This window comes from Bubalus kerabau, chromosome 1, assembly GCF_029407905.1.
Source record: "Bubalus kerabau isolate K-KA32 ecotype Philippines breed swamp buffalo chromosome 1, PCC_UOA_SB_1v2, whole genome shotgun sequence".
NCBI classification, from domain to species: domain Eukaryota; kingdom Metazoa; phylum Chordata; class Mammalia; order Artiodactyla; family Bovidae; genus Bubalus; species Bubalus kerabau.
In genome coordinates this window covers 114739911-114763866 of record NC_073624.1, presented here as the reverse complement: position 1 = coordinate 114763866, position 23956 = coordinate 114739911, and the positions used below count along the sequence as shown (strand labels likewise).

Here is a 23956-nt window from a genome sequence, read left to right as displayed (position 1 = left end):
GAGGCATGGATAGATTTAGTAGCTTTAGGTAGAACTCAGAAAGTTAACTCATTGACATTCCAAAAAATACAAACTTACTTGATGCATGCATTGCTGAATTTGAACTTGAAAACAATTTGCCTCCAGTCTGAACTCTTAATCATCTTGACATACTGACCCTGTTGTCTACATGTCTCCTTGTCCACATTTCTCTCATAGAAGTTTATTCTTTTACAAACAAACATAAAAGAGCTTCACAGCAATCATTCATTGTTAGTATAGTTTTCCCTAGCTAGCACCTTTGATCAAGGAGATGACCCTTAAAATTATCTGTGCTCGCCATCTCTGTTCTAGATGCTAAACTAGAGTTCTTGGAAGTTAAACATGAACACAAATTTTAGATGCCCTGTGTTTTCATGTCATAAAAAATATCTAATTGTTATATTAAGTTTCTGATATGAAATATTGAGTGTAAAAACAGTTCTAGGAAGATTGGTAGGGACATGGGTTTTTGAATCTTTCCAAATCTCCACAAAAAACAGACAAAACAACTAGATAGCTAAGCCATAAAAAATGATCATTGTTTACTTAAAAAAGCTGATACAAGGTATCATCTCAAACCCCAGGTATAAGTAATAAGGGACAATTAGTCAAGAGCCAAAGAATCAGAATTATACTAGCTTGCCTGTGTGTTCAGTTGAGTCCAACTTTTTGCTGCCCCAGGGACTGTAGCCCACCAGGCTTCCCTGTCCATGGAATCTTCCAGGCAAGAACACTGGAGCAGGTAGTCATTTCTTACTGCAGGGGATCTTTCCAACTCAGGGACTGAACCCACATCTCCTGTGTCTCCTGCACTGGCAGGCAGATTCTTTACCACTGATACCATCATCCATGTACAAAGAAACAGAGGGTAGTAGTGGGACATCTGATCACCTGAGAACAGAATAACCCCAAAAGAGCCAAGCGACGCTGACTAGAATACACACAGGCCCTGTCTGAAGGCAGCAGCTGGAGCTGGCAGGGTTTTGACCAGGCAGGGAGAGTCAGGGCTGAAGGTCATTATCTGGAAGGAATGGAGTTTTCTTGTTCCCATGAGTTCATTAAACTCTCCAGCCACAACTTCCTTCCCAGACAGGGCCCCACTCTGAGGGGAAACTTCCAGAAGGAGAAGCAAACTGAATGGGATGTGGCAATAAAGTGACAATAGAGAAGGTCCAGATCAAAATGAGAGGTGGGGACAGAGTCCAGAAATCTCAGAAAGCTAATTATCGCATTTTAAAACACTACACAAAAATAATAGATGCAGTTACTGTGTGAAGTTAGAAAGGTATCTAGATCAAGTTTCTTTTTATTCCGAATAATTGATTTCACATAAAAATAAGCAAGATAAAAATGTCAAAATAAAAACCCCACATAAACCATAAACATATGCAACACGTGCAACTAATAAAGGATGAATATCAATGAGAAAAGAAAAAACATAGAATCCAATAGCAAAATGAGCAAAAATCGTGAACAGACATTTCACAGGCAAAACATAAATGGCCTTTAACAAAGTAAAAATATGATAAACCTGCTTGATAATTTGGAATTTATAAATTAAAGCTAACATGAAAATTCTTACTCATAAGCAAGTTTACTTTATAAGCAACTTCTTATTCATAAGAAGTTTATTCTGAAAATATTTGCAAAACTCTTGGGCACTGACTAGTAAGGTTTGAATATGTATATGTATCTATTATGACCCAATGATTCCTTTTCTAGATACAGACTTTAGACAAACACTTGCTTGTGAGCACAAGGAATTATGTTTATATAAATGTTCATGGTAGAGTTTTTTGTAGCATCAAAAAAACCCTAAAAACAGCTCAAAAGTCTGCAGTAGTCAATAAGTAAACCATGTGTGTGTACTCAGTTGTGTCCGACTCTGTGACCCCATGGACTGCAACCTGCCGGGTTCCTTTGTCCGTGGAATTTTGCAGGCAATAATACTGGAGTAGGCTGTGATTTCCTACCCCAGGGGATCTTGTCAACCCAGGGACTGAACCCACGTCTCCTGAGTCTCCTGGACTGCAGGTGGATTCTTTAATCACTGTGCTACCTGGGAAGCCCTGTAGTGCTTTTGTAAAGTGAAGCTACACAACTCTAACATGCAAAACACAATGATATACATCAAGGTAGATGATTTGCAAAAATTTAATTTTGAATGAAGGAAACAAGTCACAGAAGAATATATATAATATGGTTCAATTTATATAAAGTTCAAATTCATGAGATGCTAAGCAATGTATTTCTAGGAATATATGTCCATGTGGTAAAATCATAAAGACAAATAAAGGAATGCTTAATACAAAATCCAGGCCAGTAGATATCTCTGGAAGCGAGGTTTGGAAATGTAGGGTTAGGAAAAGCCTGTATGGTCACTGAAGATTGGAAATATTCTCTTTCTGAATGCAGGTTATGGGTACATGAAAACTGATATTATTTTTTACTTATTATTTAATGTGTACTTTTATACTCTTGCAAAAATATGATATATTTAACTATGATGCTTAGCAAATTATGGATTTGCTGTGAAGATAAAGTTGTACATATTTATGTTGCTTGAGAAAATGAGATTGAATCACATACAAAAATAAGATTTGAATACTTCTTCCTATTTTTAGTGATTTTGAGACATAATTGAAACACAGTGATGCTGATTCACAGGTCTGAGTAGACTATCCTATAATAGTTGAGGCTGCTGAGTGACAAGTAGAAAATCATCTATCTAGATTGTTGACTAGGTGAATGGAGTGTTTTTCCTGTAACTATATTAGCATACACAGAAAGAGACTTCTCTTTGTGGTGAAGATAATATATGGGCAGTTTATGCTGGATTTGAGGTGCTAATGGGAAATACAAATTATCTGTGCTCAGGAAGCAGTTTGATATCTTATTCTAGTGCAGGGTGGAGCAGTATGGCCTGGAAATATTAGGAAAACACACACCTAAAGAAAATATGCCAAAGTAAGCCAAGTTTTTCCTGCAACAGAAGGAAGAAAAGAGATAACAGTGGGATGGAAGAAGAATTAGAAATGCTTTTGGGAGACCATTGGATTTTTATGTGAACCATCTTAGAGCTTACAGAATTTCAACATGGCTAAAGTTGTCTTAAGACTTTCATATTTTTAGAGATTCTTCTTTTCATCAGTAACCTTCACGAGTTTCCTTTGCAACTTTTTGTTTATACCAGTCTTCCTTATGACTATTACCTGTTAAGCTCAGCTTATGTTTGAAAAGTTTACATATAACATTATAAGGAGATCTTTTTAAAAATTTTACATTTTCTTTCAAAATGATTTCCTAACATTTATGGTTCCCAGATTGTAGCAAATTTTTCTAGGGGAACTATGAAATTCATTTTTTTAAAAAAAATTTAAATCCTTTAGAAAGACTGAAAAGAAGGAAGAATTTTCAAGCAAAAAATTTTAATCAGAAATTTGCTTTACCTGTGCTTTACCCTATATATAATTGTCAAATAGCAGACTCATGGTTCGACTATGAAAATGCCCTTCCGGCATTCCAGTGCAACAGTGTCTGTAAACAGAGGAATTAGACATGAATGACTTTTTTGGTACAATTAATACCTGATGTAAACCTATTTAATATTACCTGGAAAATCCAAGGGTCAATGCAAAATGTGTATCCTTTGAAGTGCTTCTTAAAAAGAAAGCTTTTTTTCTTAATTCATTGAAATTTTCAAGCATTTTTTTTTCCTTTGGAAATTGAATTTTCAAAGCATTTAACCTTTGTCTATAGAACTTACTCTTCTGTAAACATTGAATAATTGAAAGGTTATGTTTCTAATAGAAGTGATCATCCATCTTATTTCTGGTTTACATGCATTGTCATTGTGGATGAAGTGCTGAGATCTGCTGTCACGGTTTCTTCCTACAGTATGGAAGCCTTTCAACTTCAGCTGAACAAACAATATATATTTATTGACCCCAAACTAAGACAATTTTAAAAAGAGAGTGAATGAGAAAGCTATTTATCTCTAAACACTTCTACTTTATCAGGAATTCCATATAGTTCACCTTAAAAAAAAAACAATTAAAAATAGAATTGGTTGAGAATGATGTGGAAGTAAGAATAAACAATAAAACATTGACAGCCCCAATATGGCAACTGAAAAATTGAAAAGTACAAAGGACAAATGTCCTTTACTCTTTGTCTCATTTAGTATCATTGTTATAATACAGGAAATTAATGCTCATAATCATGAATTAGTTGTCAAAAAAACTTGTCATGTCTAAAACATTCCCTGTTTAAAAGAGTATGTCAGTTTTCAGTACATTTTGGAACCAAAATACTCTTTTTCATTGTTTTAGTTTTGATGGGATTAAATTATTTGGTTATCAAGAAAATTAACCATGTAGAGTACCTTACAAGAATAATACACTATGACTTGTTGTTTGTGTATAAAATTTATATATTTCCTTTTTAACATGGGGGAGAGACTTTGTGACTAACAAGTTGCTATTATAGGATTCTCATTTTAAGAGCTTTATGTATTTTTCCTTCAATTATATAAAATCTATCTTCAGTAAATTTTATTCTTCCCATTTTCATAGGCAGAAATTGAGATATAATTTAAGAAATTTGTTTATGATCTTTCAACTAAAATGGACAGAATTTATTAATCATGTGAGCGATTAGCAAATTTCATAATCCTAGTTTTAACTATTTGAGCAGTCTTTAATATGATCATGATTAATTTTTTGTTCTAAACAGTGGAATCAACTCAAATTTGTTTAAGCAAATTGAGGATCTGATAATAAGGAAGCAAGGATACCTCCTAGAACCCAAGAAGTTGTGAAGCTGAAACCACATGACCAAAATGTGCTTTTTGTGCACCTGTGTCATTCTTTCCATTTTGCTGATCAGTTTTCTCTGTGCCTCTTTGCATTTGATGAAGAGAAATATCCACAGCTCCTGGGTTTTCATTATCATAAACTTTTCACATACAAAGACTGATGAGCTGTCTTAGTCCCATTTTTCAAGAAAGAAACATTTGATTAGCCCCATATGGGGTAGGAGATTAACACCTGTTCTAACCCCGATCGCCAAGGAAGCAACATGACTATGACAAGTCTACCAGCCCTGTTGATGGCGGTGGTCCTGTGATGGCAAAGAAGTAGTTCTTATAGACAGGAAACGGCAGTGTGGTCCTTCGGTTCAGACAGCTGTGCATGGTGGTTAAGATGATGGTTTCTGAAGCTGACTTTCCAGATTTATTCTCAACACTCCTGTGACTTGGTTGAGTGAGTTGGTGTAAATCCTTAAACTTGTTGTGCTTATTTTCTTTATCACTGACATGGGGATAATAATGTTATTGCAAGTAAACCATTTAGAACAGTTCCTGGTGACATCTTAAATGTTTAATACATCTTAGTTATTTTATAATAGTGGTCAATTGTGGTGTACATTTTATTTATCAAATAAATTAATCAAATTTTAAAATGACTCCTGGGACCTTCAGTTCTTCCAAAATGGTATTTATAAGATGAAATGATCTTGGTTTTATTTTGTTAAGTCTGTTCAAAATATTGATAACAAGGAGAGAAAGAAGGAAAGTTTTATAATAGGCTAGTTGCTTGTTGAAGTAAGGAAGATTAATTTCCTAATAAACTTCAAGAGATTTTCTAATACTTCCTGGTGAGTAGGATATTTATATAGAAAAACTATAATAAAGCATATTTCATAATTACAATATTGAAATTTGTGAACAATATTAAGCTAAATTATACGGATGCGGTCATTCAATTCTCTGTTGATTAATTAGGCTCTTACTTTCAGCTACATGACAGATGGAGGGCTCAACCTGTACACGAGGAGTCTGCACCGAGCCCCAGACACAGCAGCATCCAGGGACGTCATTCAGAGAGGGCTTCACGACGTGGCCGTGGATGCAGACAGGTAATGCCATCAGTGTGCTCAATGGTGAGGAGTGCATAAAGCAGTTTCGCAAGTGAGATCCTAGGAATTTACAGTGTAAACCAAATGAGTTTTTATCCTGCTATAATCATTATTTTTGAACATTTTGAAAACTAAGGTGCTTTTGCTTATAAGAATTTTCATTCTATATACTAAAGGAATTGTGTTGCTGATGAGAATATTTAATAAATTTCAGGTTACATGGTGGCAAATTTTAATATCTACAAAAGCAAAATTATAAATGTAGACGTTTGCTCCTTCCCTGAAAAGAACCCTGGATGGTAAATTCCTTTCAATTCAGATACTCTCAGTTCTACCTGGGGGCTAATGATATAAAAGATTAAAACATAATTCTAATTATGTTGTAAGATGAGCTTGATGCTTTTCTTAAGGGGTTTCTTCAAAGCATACAACTAAATTTTGCTTTAGGCTAACCTCTTTCATATCTCAAATTGCTTAAAGGCTGGTGTGTTTTCATATACTAGTTATTATTTTGATGGGAATTGTTTTGCCAATATTATAAGAATCACTGCTCTTTAAAAATACTGTCTTTGTGAAATGTTGTTGTAAGACATACTCTGACCTGATTTTACCCCCTCTTCACTCAGAATGTTTGATTTCTTAAGAAAGGAGAGATTGCCTCTTTCTAGAACTACTGTAGGCACCCCACTCCAGTACTCTTGCCTGGAAAATCCCATGGATGGCGGAGCCTGGTGGGCTGCAGTCCATGGGGTCGCTAGGAGTCAGACACGACTGAGCGACTTCACTTTCACTTTTCACTTTCATGCACTGGAGAAGGAAATGGCAACCCACTCCAGCGTTTTTGCCTGGAGAATCCCAGGGACGGCAGACCCTGGTGGGCTGCCATCTATGGGGTCGCACAAAGTTGGACACGACTGAAGTGACTTAGCAGCAGCAGCAGCAGCAGAACTACTGTATATCAATCCCTGGAGTAGTTCTTTAATTCACTATTTATGAAGGAGACAAAATGTTAAGACCTAATGTGTCCACATTCTGAAATAAGAACTGTGTATAACTCATTGTGTATTTTAATACAGCCAACTCCTAAGGCTAGACAGTGCATCCTGATCATAGTCTTCAGTTCCTGCTCACTGAGATGCTGCTGATGCTTTAATTCTTGTTGGCCTAGACCATCCTGTGTGTGTTCTAGTCTCCCAGGCTGTATACAAGGTGTCTGTGTGAAGCATGTGCTTACAACAGGCTTATAAAACATTTTATTCACTCTGACCCCCACCTGAACTATTCTTCAACTGTTTTCCCTCACCGACTCTAACTTCAAACACAATGGTCCTCTTTCTGCTTCCAAACTGATGCTTCCTCTGGCTAGAATGCCATTTTCAGTTTAAATGTTACCTTCTTAACAAAGTGTTTTTAGAGTAGCTAAGGTACATTTCATTTCCAGTCATTTTCTTTCCCATTATCTTAAATTATTTTCTTTAGCGTACACATCAATCCTAATTATTTGTTTACACATTTATTTTGTATCTCCCTCACAACAGTGTAAGCACGGGAGTGCAAAACATTTTTGTCGCATTTTTGATATGTTGAGCTTTTAATAAACGCTTTTGGAGTGAATGAAGAAAGGAATGAATACAGCGATACATTCATATAGTCTAGCGATAGGGTCCAGTTAGTTAAAGAAACAAACAAGGCTGGGGAAAGAGACAAGATACTGCAAGGATATTATGTAAGAGTGGGAATATACTGTAAGGATATTATATCAGAGTGGGAATGAGTTATGTTGGGGAATAGGAAGTAGTGATTAGAGGGAAAGAAATCCAAAGGGCCACATTTTGAAACTAATGACCTACATATTGTTAGCTGACAGTGGAAAGCATTAAAGGAAGGGAAAAAATTCTGTTGGTCTTTGGGAATGAGATTTATGATACCAGAATCTGGGAATTATTACAAAGGCAAAGTATTTTGGAGACAAATGAGATAACCAGCTCTCTTTGCTCCCTTAAGGCTTCAGATTGGGGCATGGCTGACAAAACTCGGACCAACAGAAAGATGCAGGGCTCCATCTAATAAATTAGAACCAGCAAAAGTCATTATTCTTAAAGTGTGGTACCTGGATCTGCAGCATCAGCATGACTTAGGAACTTTTTAGAAATGCAGATTATCAGCTCCATTTGAGACTTGCTGACTTGGGGTCCAGCAATCAAAGCTTTAATCAGGTGATTCACATATACACTAAAACTAGTGAACCACTATCTTAAAATTAACCAGTAGAGGCGAGGCCTATGAAAACTAAACACTGAACATAAACATGTAAAAATAAAACAATGACATTTGTTAATATTTACTTTATTAACTACGCTTTGTCAAGTGGAAGAGACTATTAAAATAACAATGGCACGAATCGTTATTGTATTTTTGACACAAATCTATTGTTGTTGTTGTTCAGTCACTAAGTTGTGTTCAACTCTTTGTGACCCCATGAACTGCAGCACACCAGGCTTTCCTGTCCTTCCCCATCTCCTGGAGCTTGCCCAAACTCAAGTTCATTGAGTCAGTAATGCCATCCAGCTATCTGATCCTCTGTCATCCCCTTCTCCTCTTGCCCTCAATCTTTCCCAGTGTCAGAGTCTTTTCCAGTGAGTCGGCTCTTTGCATCAGGTGGCCAAAGTATTGGAGCTTCAGCTTCAGCATCAGTCCTTCCAACGAATATTCAGGGTTGATTTCCTTTAGAATTGACTGGTTTGATCTCCTTGCTGTTGAAGGGGCTCACAAGAGTCTTCTCCAACACCACTGTCCAAAAATATTGATTCTTTAGTGCTTAGTCTTCTTTATGGTCCAACTCTCACATCTGAACATGACTATTGGAAAAACCATAGCTTTAACTATATGGACCTTTGTTGGCAAAGTGATGTCTCTGATTTTTAATATGCAGTCTAGGTTTGTCATGGAGAAGGAAATGGCAATCCACTCCAGGACTATTGCCTGGAAAATCCCATGGACAGAGAAGCCTGGTAGGCTACAGCCCATGGGATTGCAAAGAGTCGGACACGACTGAGCGACTTCACTTCACTTAGGTTTGTCATAACTTTTCTTTCAAGGTTTTCCTGAGGTTTTCAAGGGAGGAACAATGAAATGGTTTGCCAGTCCCTGCTCCAAAGGACCACATAGTGTCAGGCCCTGACTAGCAGGGACTGCAGCCACTCAGCATAGCTGGATTCTATGCCCGGTGCCCTGGTTGTCCCACGGATGGTCTTGGTGAACGTGTAAACTATCGCTGGCCATCGGGTGTCAGTCAGTGTGTGGTCATGAGTAGAGGCAAAGGCCCTGCTAGAGTGTCTGGGAAGGAGGTCCGGAGAAGGCTGGAGTAAATGTTCTTCCAAGGAGCCAGCATATTTTAATTTCGTGGCTGCAGTCATCATTTTTTAAATTAGATAATGATGTGTTATATCTGTCTCTGTTGGATTCAGATCTTGAAAATTATGTAAAAGTTTTTTGAAAGAATTATATAATATGAGGAACGCAAAAGAACTTTGTCCACTTTTATATATTAAACAGCAATATGGTTATAGTGAGAATCCTACTATAGGAGTTTCTCTGCTATTGTAGATAAATCTCAAGCTCTTTTAAAGCATATATTCAGAAAGTGATTCAAGAGGCATATCGTTTTAAAGTGCATCATCTTACATATTAAAGTTGTGAAAGTCCTTGTGTTAACTTCTATTGTTTCATAAAATTTTCTTAATTCCGATATCCATTCCAAATAGGAGAGACAAGAATGACTAAAGGTACTGAGGAGTCTTTCAGTTTGAAATAAAACCTGCTTAACTTTATTTAATTCATTGCTCCTTAAATTTTTCTCATCACTGATTCCCCCACCTTTTTCTCTATAATAATTTGCTCATATAATATTTTAAGAAATGCTCATTTTGACTAATCCCTCATTTAGGGGATATAATAGTGCAAGGAGTTGAATCTTTTAACTCCTTGACTTGTAGCTTCCCAGCTACCTTTGTCAAGCTTTTTTTTTTTTCTGGATTTTTAAGTTTAATTTTTATTGAAGTTTTAAAAACAATATTATGACATAATTTGTGATTAGTTCATTTTAGTACATTGGTAAATGTTAGGCCTTGCAATAACTCACTGATAAGAAAGTTTAAAAGCAAAAAAAAAATCGACAATGTTTTATTACTTTTTCATATCTTCTGGAAGGTGTATCAGTGAAAAATGCCCTTGTATAATGACAAAGTAGCCAGCTGCTAGGGTGGCGGTGGATTTGAATTGTTTGTGTTGCTGTAGTGATGGTTACAGGCTCCCCTTTGATCAACTTCTGAAGAAAACGTGATGAACAATAGAGAACAGCTGAATTCCTCTTCTCAGCAGATTAAAATGGCCCCGAAGGAAAGAGGAGGGCTTCCAACAGCCGCCTGTATTGTGTTTTAAGTATTTTGTTTCTCAAAGATTGCAGTTATATCTGTCCAATACCAGCCCCATTTCCTCAGTAACCTAAGAGAATATTATAGAATGGGACAAATCCTTGTAGACATGCTGGAGGCTCTCTGAGGTCTTCAAAAAATAAATTCATAACAGAATGTGCAGACTATCCATTTGGCTCTGGTTATAATGAGGTCAGTCCTAATTCACATACACTTTAATGGTTTCATTGAGCTTTTAAAAGTTAATTTTGGGGAGAGGGTGGGAGATGATTATTATTTCAACTTACTAATTCCTATTACTGCCCTCACTGGCTTCTGTACTAGCACTAATAATATTTGGTTAATAAATATATAATTTTTCCTAAGTGCCTAACATCATAATAGCACCTTGGGTAAAAGTAAAATAAAATAATAAATGTGAAAGACCCTGAGTTTATAGGTCAGAAAGAACAATGTGAACAAAAAATAAAATGATAGGAAAATTGACCAAGTGATAATAGATATGTATATAAAGTGCCATAGAAGCACCAAAGGAAAATAATTATTTAAACTTGGGATTATAAGAAAACACTTCCAAAAGCAATATGATTTAAATGGGGCCATAAATAAAACACTGGACATGAACTTGGGCAAACTCCAGGAGATGGTGAGGGACAGGGAGGCCTGGAGTGCTACAGTCCATGGGCTGCAAAGAGTCAGACATGACTTGGTGACTGAACAAAAACAATTACCAGCTGAGCCACAAGGGAAGCCCAGCCTGGGAGTAATCAAAGGGAATAAGGGAATGAGAGTGTAGAGGCATGGTAGAGTTTGATTTAAGGAGTTAAACAAATCCAGAAGCCGACAGGAGCTAAAGGAGTAAAAACAGATTTCATTAGGAACTATTGCAATAAGGGAAAGAAGACCTCCATACAGAACTGGGCTCAGTTCAGAAAACGAAAAGAGTAAATGGAGTCATAGACAACAGGCAGAATGAGGAGGGTTAGGGAAGGAAGCCTATTGAAAGGAGATAGAGGGTAGGGGGATTCTTGTTAAATCCATTCAGTGAGATGCTTGCTAATGTCTAGGCCATGCCATTTAGGTACTGAGGGTGGAGGATGGACAAGTTGACCAGATATTGAACATGATTATCTGTCAAGGATGGAGGATTCTTTCTACATGGAGAACCTAGCAAGATTTGTAATAAAACTGGACTATGCAGCCCAGCAAGGGGCCAAGGTCAGGGATGAATTAAGAAGCGACCTGAGAGGACCTTCAATAAAGTTTTGTCAAGGAGAGAGTATTTGTCAGAGCCATTAGTAATGCGATTTTGCTAGTGTCTTGGGGATGTGGGCAAAGTGGACAGGAGACAATGGATCCAGATGGCTGTTCTGGAGTATTTGGATCTCTAAGTGATAAGAAGCTATTTTACCTATTTTACTTAGTTTTTTTAAAGCAAGAACACATGTTATAATCATTATCTTTTAAAAAGAACATTTGCACAGCAAATATTCAAGAGGATGATTCAAACATAGGTAGACTGCTTAGGACATAACTGTAAAAGTCCAGGTGAGGGAAGATGAGCACTAACTGAAGAGCAGAAATGGGGCATCATTTGGAGAGAAACTTGGATTTAGCCTGTATATAGTGCTCTGCTCAGACTGCCTAACCAAGTATCACAGACTGGGTGGCTTAGGCAATAGATGGCTGTGTTCCCACAGTTCCAGAAGCTAAAGTCCCAATTACAGGCTCAGAAAATTCATTCTCTTGGGAGGGCGTTTTTCTGGCTCTCACACAGGCGCCTTCTCACCATGTCCTCCTTTGCTCTGTGCTCTCTTGCAGTGAGAGAGACCTTTAGTGCCTGTTAGTCTTCTGATAGGGACCCCAGTTGAACTGGAATATTCACCCTCCCTTATGACCTTATTTAACCTTAATTATCTCCATAAAGGTGCAATCCCCACCTCAGACACACTGGAAAATGAGGACTCCACCATGCTAACCTGGTGTGGAAGGTGATGACATGGACACAATACAGTCCCTAAAACCGTGTAACTCCCAGGTGGTTTTATCCTTTAAGATATAGGTTCAGACATTCTATAGGTGCTTGAGTAAAACAGTGAGTATATGTATTACGCACATCATAAGCCTAAATCCTACAGGGATGAGGAACATCACATGAAAAGAGTGAAGCAGAAGAGACATGGTAACATGACAAGTCCAAGTAGGCATCTGTCCTCAGCTCTTGCAGCTTGCTGCCTGTGGAAATGCACAGCTGTGGAAAGGAGGGCTGAGAATCACCAAACCATTTGATTTATTATTTCATTTTTAGTTTATATTAGAATATAGTTGGTTTTAAATGTGTTAGTTTTAGGTACAAAACTAAGTGATTCAGTTATACATATATTACATATATCTAGTCTTTTTCAGATTCTTTTCTCATATTAGTTATTACAGCATGCTGAAGAGAGTTCTCTGTGCTGTACAGTACTTCCTGTTGCTTATCTATTTAATATATAGTGGTGCATATATCTTAATCTGAAACTCCTAATTTACCCCTCCCAACATTTCCTTTTTTTGAAAACCATGAAGAAAAATCAAGTGTCTGGACTTTTTTGAGAACTCTCCCAATTTTTAAGTATTGGTAACTATCTTAGCAGATCTGTGAGGCCAACAGATAATTAAAGATACACATACTTTTTCAATGTCGCATAATCTTGGAAATCACACAGGAGTTCATAAAAAGCAGGAGACCATGAACATTCTCCTATATGGTCTTGTAAACTTCCTAAGTCCATTTAAGTTTCCTAAAGATATTCACTAGTGGTGATACCTGTGAGGCAGAATGAGAACGCTGCCAGTCATGAGAACTCTGCCCAGCAGGTACAAAGAATTGTGGCAAAACCATCTGAGTTCATTTTTAAGTTTTTTATGTAAGATAGTACCAAAACAAAAAAAAAGTCTGTATCCCAGTCATAGCGTCACTTAGGTGAGACTGTGAGGCCTGTTATGGAAGTAACTGTAATTAATTTTGTTTAAAACACTCTGCAGATCAACATTGTTCAAGCTAAGAGCACATCTGGATCTGTGATGTAGAGTGAAAAAACAAGCCTTGAGAATGTACCCTTGATACTTAAAAAAGAGAATAAAGGAAGATTAGCAATTGAAGAGACAGAGAAATCAACTCTAACACAAAGCAGAGGACAGATTGAGTTAGCTGGTATTCTTGCAAAGGAGAGAAGGGGAATAGACACCAATGTCAAATTCTATGGAGATTCGAAGTTAGGGCAAGAAGGTTTATGAAAAAAATTAAATATAATGTGAAGTTTAACATTTGAGAGCTAAAGTTCTAGATATTACACAAGGCACAAGTCATCACCTAAGTTACTAAAGTAGAATGATCACAGAAGTCAGAATTCAGTTATGTAGATGATTTATTCAGGTGCCTATTAACTCATGATGATGATAGAATGAGTCTCAAAAGAGAGGAAGACAAAGCTCCAGGTGCCACTCTTTACTGAATATGAACAAAATCCCTTAAATTTCAATAACAAACATACCTTTTTCTAGCTCTTTTCTGGATTGTCTTACATTTCATCTAAGTTCAGTTCAGTTGTGTCCAGCTGTTTGCGACCCCATGGACTGCAGCATGCCAGGCTTCCCTGTCCATCACCAACTCCCGGAGCTTGCTCAGACTCATGTACATAGAGTCAGTGATGCCATCTAACCATCTCATCCTCTGTCATCCCCTTCTCCTCCTGCCCTCAGTCTTTCCCAGAATCAGGGTTTTTTTCCAAGGAGTCGGCTCTTTGCATCAGGTGGGCAAAGATTTGGAGTTTCAGCTTCAGCATCAGTCCTTCCAATGAATATTCAGAACCCCATGACCAGTAGGAAAAGACATTTCATCTAAACTATACTCTTAAAAGCAGGGCTTCCCTGGTGACTCATATGGTAAAGAGTCTGCCCGCAGTGTGAGAGACCTGGGTTCAATCTCTGGGGTGGGAATGTCCCCTGGAGAAGGAAATGACAGCCCACTCCAGTATTCTTGCCTGGAGAATCCCATGGATGAAGGAGCCTGGTGGGCTACAGACCACAGGGTTGCAAACAGTCGGAAATGACTGACTAACACACTATATTCTTAACAGCAGTGATTGTTTATTTCAGTTATAAACTAAACAATTTATTCATCTTTGTCCTTATTTTTGCCTGTTAAATCATGACTTTTTATAAAAAATATAAAAGCATCATCTATCATAGAAATTATTATTTTTGTATTGTATTAAAGGAGAGCCTGATTTCATTCGTGATACTATCAGAAACTAAAATCACAACTGATGGACAAATTTACAAAATGCATTAAGTATTATCATGATATTACATGCCTGTCAGATTGTCAGTCATTCTAACTTATTGTATTGAGGGAAGTCTAGTGCCGAATACTGAGTCCCCTACTAGAAGGAGAAATCTGTTTTTCCACCCTCTTAGGTTTAGTGGTTGGCGGCCTGCAGATTGCACCGACTGAAAAGCAGGAGCCTCATTCCTACCCACATACGTATGCAGGAGACCACAGAGAGATGTAACTCGGGGAGGTGATTGGAAATGGGACCTCTGCATAGGGAAGTGGGGATTGGAAACGGGACCTCTGCATAGGGAAGTGGGGACTAGGAAAAGGATACCTATGGGAAAACAAACGAGTTTTAGGAACAGTCAGTGGGACTGTAGAAGAGGAGATGGGAGATGTGATAGTTGTGTGACATAGTCTATTTAGGCATTCTCTTATTCAGCGCCATCTGTCGCTGGTGATAGGAGTCAGTCCTGACTGACTGTGAAGCTCCCTGGGAGGAGATTGATGACAGTCTCTCTCTCTTTGAGGGAGACTTTTTTAGGCAGATGAGGGGACTTCAAAAGAAAGAAAAAGCTCTTCACAGTGGTATATTTTTGATGCCTTCATAGTTTTCATCAATGTGTAGAAAACTGCACTGCCTCTGCAAAAGGACTCATGGAAGGTCTTATAAAATCAGAAGGGGCTGTCATTTCTAAGGGGCAGAGGCCTTTGGTATTTTTATGGCTTCTGCAAACAAGATTCACAAAAGCAACAGAGATTTCTCCTAAGCTGCCAAGCAAATGTCTCCAGAGTCTGGACTCATGATGCTTGTCACTAATTTATGTACATTTCAACAGTTCCTTCTATTCTCTGTTGATTCATTCCCACATAATCACAGATTTGGTATATTCCCATATCTTAAGTATTTCCTTCATTAACTTACTGGTTTTCCACAATAATTAAAAACAAACACAAAAAAGATTAATAGGCTGTGATGAAATAGATAAAAGTAAATGTAATTATTTCATTTATAATTGAATGGCCTGTCATTTTCCCTCCTTTCTTTAAGTAGGGAGAGACCAATGCAAAACACTGTAGAAGTAGAAAAATTTTTATTGCCTCCTCAACTTTCCTTTGGTAACTTGCTCATCTATGCAGGCTTACAAACTGCTGCTAACTTCTCTCCTGTGTCCTGATTCTCAGCATTACCTGACCTCATTGTGAATAATCTTATAAACTTTCAAGACTTTTAAGTAATATCCCTGATAGAATTAATTCACACTGTATACATGCATTGAGAACCTGCTCTCTGTCAAACTCTGTACTCAATCCTGGGGGACCCTGTACTCAAAGGTCTTACACTAGAAGAGCTTTTTGGCTGGCTTAATCAAGCCTTAAAAGCCACTGAGGTTCAAAGGATACTTGGACAGCACAACTAGCCCAAGTTGTTTTGATTGACATACCTTTTAATATATTTTAAAACAGATACCATGTGGCTGTAAGTATTGCCACCCTTTTTAAGACTGCCCCTGATATTAAACTTGGCCATGGCTCACCTCTGTCATTATATTAGAATTAATCCCCCAATAGAGGACATGGTCCCCAATACTCTTACTTCTGCAGTAGTTTTAACTTATCTCCTGCAGAAACAATTTACTAATAAATCTTTTGAAGATGGTGATGATGATGTTCAAGACAAAGAGGGGACATGCTTCATTATAGTAAAATAGCCATATTATATGTTATCTGTCTATATTGAGGATCTAGTATTATAGCCCACATACCACATTATTTAAGTACATTACTATATTTTATCTTTACAGCACCCCTATGAAGTGGAATTTTTATACTGTCATTATTATAAGTGAGGCAGACAGTCCTTTGATCAAGTCACATGCTTATAGACACTTTGTTAATGAATGGTTGCTGTTACTCAGTCTCTCAGTTGTGTCGCAACTCCTTGCAATCCCATGGACTGTGGCTTCCGTGTCCTTCCCCGTCTCCTGGAGCTTGCTCAAACTCAAATCCATTGAGTCAGTGATGCCATCCAACCATCTTGTCCTCTGTCGTCCCCTTCTCCTCATGCCTTCAATCTTTCCCAGCATCAGATCTTTTCTAATGAATCGGCTCTTCACATCAGGTGGCCAAAGCATTGGAGCTTCAGCTTCAGCATCAGTCCTGATGCTGATGAATATGCAGAGTTGGTTTCCCTTAGGATTGACTGGTTAGATCTTGCTATCAAGGGACTCTCAAGAGTCTTCTCCAACACCACAGTTCAAAAGCATCAGTTCTTTGGCACTCAGCCTTCTTTATGGTCCAATTCTCATATCTGTACATGACTACTGGAAAAATCATCTTGGAGAACGGAAAGGCTACCCACTCCAGTATTTTGGCATGGAGAATTCTGTGGGGTTGCAAAGAGTCAGATGCCATTATCACTTCACTTCACTGGAAAAACCATAGTTTTGACCATACAGATCTTTATGGGTGAGGTAATGTCTCTGCTTTTTAGTATGCTGTCTAGGTTTGTCATAGCTTTTCTTCCAAGGAGCAAGTGTCTTTTAATTTCATGGCTGCAGTCACCATCTGCAGTGATTTTGGAGCCCCAAAAATAAAGTCTATCACTATCTCCATTGTTTCCCCATCTATTTGCCATGAAATGATGGGACTGGATGCCATGATCTTAGTTTTATAAAGTTGAGTTTTAAGCCAGCTTTTTCATTCTCCTCTTTCACCTTCATCAAGAGGCTCTTTAGTTCCTCTTAGTTTTTTGCCATAAGGGTGGTGTCATCTGTGTATCTGAGGTTATTGATATTTGTCCTGGCAATCTTGATTCTGTTTTGTGCTTTGCATTTCTCATGATGCACTCTACATATAAGTTGAATATGCATATAAGTTAAATAATCAGGGTGACTATATACAGCCTTCATGTACTTCTTTCCCAATTTGGAACCAGTCCTTGTTTCATGTCCTGCTCTAACTATTGCTTCTTAGCCTGCATACAGATTTCTCAGGATGCAGGAAAGGTGGTCTAGTATTTCTATTTCTTGAAGAATTTTCCACAGTTTGTTGTGATCCACACAGTCAAAGGCTATAGCATAGTCAATGAAGCAGAAGTAGCTGTTTTTCTAGAATTCTCTTGCTTTCTGTATGATCTAATGGATGCTGGAAATTTGATCTCCAGTTCCTCTGGCTTTTCTAAGTCCAGCTTGAAAATCTAAAAGTTCTCAGTTCATATACTGTTGAAGCCTGGCTTGGAGAATTTTGAGCATTACTTTGCTAGCATGTGAAATGAGTGCAATTGTATGATGTTTGAACATTCTTTGGTATTGCCCTTCTTTTGGGATTGGAATGAAAACTGACCTTTTCCAGTCCTATGGCCACTACTGAGTTTTCCAAATTTGCTGGCTTATTGAATGCAGCACTTTCACAGCATCATCTTGTAGGATTTGAAATAGCTCAGCTGGAATTCCATCACATCCAGTAGCTTTTCTCACAGTGATGTTTCCTAAGGCCCACTTGACTTCACACTCCAAAATGTCTGGCTCTAGGTGAGTGATCACAACATCATGGTTATCTGGGTCATTAAGATTTTTTTTTTTTTTGTATAGTTCTTCTGTGTATTCTTTGCCACCTCTTTTTAATCTCTTCTGCTTCTGTTAGGTCCATACCGTTTCTGTCCTTTATTGAGCCCGTCTTTGCATGAAATGCTCCCTTGGTGTCTCTAGTTCTCCTGGAGATCTCTATTTTCCTATCCTGCTGTCTCCTCTACTCCCATGCATTTTTCACTGTGGAAAGCTTTCTTATCTCTCCTTGCTATTCTTTGGAACTTTGCATTCAGATGGGTGTATCTTTCATTTTCTCCTTAGCCTTTCGCTTCTCTTCTAATAAATGATAGTGGCTGGATTTGAATCCAGTTCCTGTACTCTTACAGTTATTCATAAATTAATAATTTAGATAAGGTTTTTATCATGACTGGATAACATTATCTGATTTTTTAAATTATTTTAGCCATCCTTTTTGGTCTAGACATACTGTGAAATACAAATAGATCTTTGTTTTCAACTTTATAAGTGATGGTACGTTCCTTCAGTACATGTAATCATTTTCTATTTCTAGTGAAGATTGCCAATAAACGTAAAAACACAACTGACGGTGGAGAAGGCAGTGGCACCCACTCCAGTACTTCTGCCTGGAAAGCTCCATGGATGGAACAGCCTGGTAGGCTACAGTCCATGGGATCGCAGAGAGTCAGACACGGCTGAGCTATTTCACTTTTTTTCTTTTTATAGTTCCTTTTGGAGAAGGAAATGGCAACTCACTCCAGTGTTCTTGCCTGGAGAATCCCATGGACAGAGGGGCCTGGTGGGCTACAGTCTATGGGGTTGCAGAGTCGGACACAACTAAACAACTAACACACACACACACACACACACACCTGACAGAACAATATTTCCACATGCATTAGAGCTTCTAAAAGGCTGATAGTTTGTTAATATTGGTAACAATTCAGCAGTGTCTTGCTTCTTTTTATACATGTCAATCTATCATAATCTTGAAATCTAATGTCTGTTGAAATATCTGTTTCTAACAGGCTCATGAAGTAATAGAAATGGAAGGGAAGAAATACGATTCATCTTATATGTAGGAAAAAAAACTAAAAGAGTACTTATATAAGGGGAAAAACAATGTGGGCCTTTTATATGATTTTTTTCCAATAAAACAGGAGAGTTATCACTGAATTTAATTGTTTAATTTAAGAGTTGCATCTATACATGAAACAGTTATTTTTATTTCCCCTTCAAGGGCTGTGGATGAATTCTTTTTTTATATAGCCTAACTAATAGGGTGAGACATTCAACTTGGGATCATTAAACTGAGGGTTCCCAGCTGGCAGCTGATATTATAAATTCTGTATCCTCATTCCAGTTGCACTGAGTGAGTGGTGTGGACAGATTTATTAGTGTCCTATGTGCTCTGTCTATATTCCTTTTCTTTACTTGATTTAATTTGTCTTTGAAATGGTTAAAGTTATTCACAGTGAGCTGGGATTTTTTTTAAGCATCAACAGAGCTTCCATATGTTTTTTTAGATAAGTTGCAAATGAAAGTGCTTTCATTACAAATGAGTGCTTATTTTCTGAATTAAATAGTTATTTTGTTATTGTAAACTTTTCTGTGATTATTGAGGGAAGTTTACAGAATAAATAAAAGTATAAAAAAGATTCTAAAAATAATTCATAATCTTCCCACCCCCAAAACAACCAAGAATACTGCTTTGATATATTTCCTCTTAAACTTGCTAATCACTCTGCTTATTCAGTTTGTGCTGTTGCATCCATATGATAGATTATACTTGCTTTACCCACTTACATAAGGAACCTACCCGATAGCATTAAATATTTTTTAAACTATGCCTTTTAATGTTTGCATGCTCCTCTATCACATGGGATAAACCTTATTAAGGAGTTTGTGAAAGTAATTCTTACTTATACATATACACATGCTGGAATCAGCTGTTCCATGTCTTTGCTTAGATCTGGAATTCCAAACTCAACCCTTCTACCTCCTTCATAATTCTTGCTTGTTCTCTGAGACTCACTTCAGGTGTTATTTATTCTGTGAATTTTCCTTAAAACCTTAATGGGCTCAGTGTTTCTCCTCGGTGTACTGGGTGTACTTCAATCTTACAGTTCACCACATTATTTTGAGTGCTCTTTTTATGTGTCTGTGTCTCCCAGAAGCCTATGCTGTATCTCAGGACAGGGGCTGTGCCCTATTCGTTCCCTTATCCTGAGTTTCAAATGCAGTTATTGTCTATGTATATCTATTTTCCTGAAATCCCATTTCATCTTGTATATCCTTATATTATATAATACTCTCCACATGGTATCAAAAATATTTTTCCATGTCTTATCTGACTTTATATTCTCAGTATCTGGCACAGAGCCTGATATACTGTTAGTACTCAATTCGTGTTTTCTTAAATGAATGAATGAAATATTTTTTTATGGAGACTTTGTTTGAAAACTGTAGGTAGAAAAGGATGAATGTAGATAATAATGTTAACATTGAAGACATTATGGAAGAGTTTATTATGTATGATATGTCTTTGAAAGTCATTATTATCCAGAATACTACTATTCACTTCTTTTCTTAAAATTGAGATAAGACTGACATATAACATTGTGTAAATTTAAGGTGTAAAATGTATTGATTTAACTCTAACTGGTGATCTTTTAAAAATATTTTGGCCAAAACACTCAAACCACAAATTTATTTTTTAATTGAAGTATAGTTCCTGTATAATGTTATATAAGTTATTATATGTTATAGGCATATAGGGTAGTGATTTGCAAATCTTAAAGGTTATATTCCATTTATAGTTATTATATATATTGGCTGTATTCCTCATTTTGTATGGTATATCCCTGTAGTTGATTTTTTTTTAATTTTTTTAAATTTTATTTTATTTTTAAACTTTACGTAATTGTATTAGTTTTGCCAAATATCAAAATGAATCCGCCACAGATATACATGTGTTCCCCATCCTGAACCCTCCTCCCTCCTCCCTCCCCATTCCATCCCTCTGGGTCGTCCCAGTGCACCAGCCCCAAGCATCCAGTATCGTGCATTGAACCTGGACTGGCAACTCGTTTCATACATAATATTTTACATGTTTCAATGCCATTCTCCCAAATCTTCCCACCCTCTCCCTCTCTCTCAGAGTCCATAAGACTGTTCTATACATCAGTGTCTCTTTTGCTGTCTCGTACACAGGGTTATTGCTACCATCTTTCTAAATTCCATATATATGCGTTAGTATACTATATTGGTGTTTTTCTTTCTGGCTTACTTCACTGTAGTTGATTTTATACCTAATAGTTTGTACATCTTAGTTAAATAGTGAGGTATATTACTAGGATATCTAATGATGATTTTCATCAGAAATTCTGCTTTAAGTATGTCTTGATTGCATCTAAAACAATGCAGAACTCATCTGAGTTTAGAAAATTCATTAAATAAAGCTGTAGACTTCTAATATTTGCTGTTTATGTAATTTATATTAATATTTCTAGGGAAAAACTATAACTATATGTTCATAGACCTTTCAACATTTCTTAAGGTTTTCACATTCTTCATCTTTTGATTTACTCCTTGATACTAATTCTGTGAAATTAAAAAAATATTATAAAGCCTTATTCTGTAAATAAAAATAGAAAAGCTCAATAAATTTAACTGTACTCCCAATAATTAAATGTCACAATCAGAACTGAACTCAGCTTGATTCTTATCTAAGACCAGGGATCAGCAAAATTTTTCTGGTAAGGGTCAGTTAGTAAATATTATAGACTTTGCACATTAAGAAACAAAATCAAGAAATTATGCACGTGCTTAGATAACAGAGAAAAGCAATTGCCACAAATGTTTCCAACCATGTAAAAATGTAAAGAGCATTCTTAGCTCGTGGGGTCTACAACTTGGATTTGGGTCATAATCATGATTTGGTGATTCCTCTTCTGTCTGTTCTTTAGGCCTGACATTTTTCTCTGTATTAGTTAGCTGGGGCTGCTGTAACAGACTCCCACAAAGTGGGCACCTTAAACAATGGAAACACAATGTCATGGTTCTGGAGGACAGGAGGAGGAAACGCAGGTGTCTGCAGGTGCAGCTCCTGCTGAGGCCCGGAGAGGAAGACCTGTTCTTGTCCCTCTCTGCCTGCGTAGATGGCTGTCTTCTCTTTATGTCTTCACACTGTCTTGCTCTGTGTGTATTTATTCAAATGGCCCCTTCTTATAGTCATTATAAAGAGTCATATTGGATTATGCCTACCCTAAGGACCTCACTTTAACTTAATCACCTCTGGGAAGATGATACCTTCAAAAAGGTCCCGTTCTGACATGCTGGGGGTTAGGACTCTGCCATGTGATTTGGGGCTGGGTAAGGATGGTGGCAATGGCACCCCACTCCAGTTCTCTTGCCTAGAAAATCCCATGGACGGAGGAGCCTGGTAGGCTGCAGTCCATGAGGTCGCTGAGAGTCGGACACGACTGAGCGACTTCACTTTCACTTTCATGCCTTGGAGAAGGAAATGGCAACCCACTCCAGTGTTCTTGCCTGGAGAATCCCAGGGACAGAGGAGCCTGGTTGGAGGCCGTCTATGGGGTCATACAGAGTCGGACACGACTGAAGCGACTTAGCAGCAGCAGCAGCAGCAGCAGAAGGATGGTGGCATTCTGTTCAGCTATAACATTCTCCTTCTCTTTGTATGACATCAAACTCAATAACTACCAGGAGGTAAAGTAACAGATATGAGAGTTGTATCCTCTTCTTTCTTCTAAATATCAAGCCATAGCTTCTCTGTTAGTAACTCTACAGGGTGATAATAGAAAAATAAAACTAAACCAAGAAAATGGAAAGGTGACCCTATAAGACTCGCTACTTCAACCCTACAAAACACCTGGAAGAAAATGTGGCATCATATCAATCAACTATTTACCATTTTAAGAAACAGGCAGCAATATTTCGAAAAATCTAATTATAAGCAAAATTACTAATTTTCATCATATTTCTAACAAATATTCTTCTGGCTAGCATCCTTAACTCTGCGATTCCCTAAAAATATCAAGAATAATACACAAATCATACCCATCTGTGTCCAACAGCAGGCAGCACTGACTCTGAAATAAAACTGGCATTTGCAGCCGCCAGCTGTGCATGCGCCTTGTCCTCAGGAAGTATCATGCCTGTTTCTAACTGGAGTAGTCACAGCATGCAGCGCGGAGATGCCATCGAGTCACACAGCCGGGGCAAGGATGGGTCAGCACAGGGATTTTAAAGAGGTTTTTTTTTTTGGTTTTTTTTTTTTGGCTTAAATGAAAAGACTGTGTGAGGTTCTTAGATATAGAAGCTTAGATTTGTAGCTTACATACCTGAAACTGGAAAACTTAGTCCATAGTCATCAATTTTGAAAGAAACATGCTTTAAAATAGAGCCTGGTATTCTTTCTCTTTGAAGTCTTATTAGGCTGCCATTGGATCTGTGCATTATTCTCATAACTGATGACATTTTTATCAGCAAAAAGAGGCAATATACTTTGGTATGTGTGGTTTGATATTCAGCTCTTATTCCTGCTCCATCATCCCAAGTCTGCTTTAATAGGACAGTTGTAATCTTTTACAGTGCCAAGCACAATTCTCTTTCCTTCTCATCACAGAAAAATATTGTTAATTTTTTAAAAAATTTCCCATCTTTAAAAGTAAGAAAACAAACATAAGACTTCT

At 37.4% G+C, this 23956-nt stretch overlaps 1 protein-coding gene across 4 annotated transcripts in view; it reads left to right on the top strand.

Annotated features, from left to right (window-relative positions):
* NAV3 (neuron navigator 3) overlaps positions 1 to 23956 on the top strand; it is an 899190-nt gene that overhangs the window by 737509 nt on the left and 137725 nt on the right. For all 4 annotated transcript variants that reach the window (XM_055587143.1, XM_055587148.1, XM_055587139.1 and 1 more), the window contains one exon: positions 5821 to 5940. In XM_055587143.1, the coding sequence (XP_055443118.1) occupies positions 5821 to 5940 (120 nt within the window). The remainder of the gene's footprint in view (positions 1 to 5820; positions 5941 to 23956) is intronic.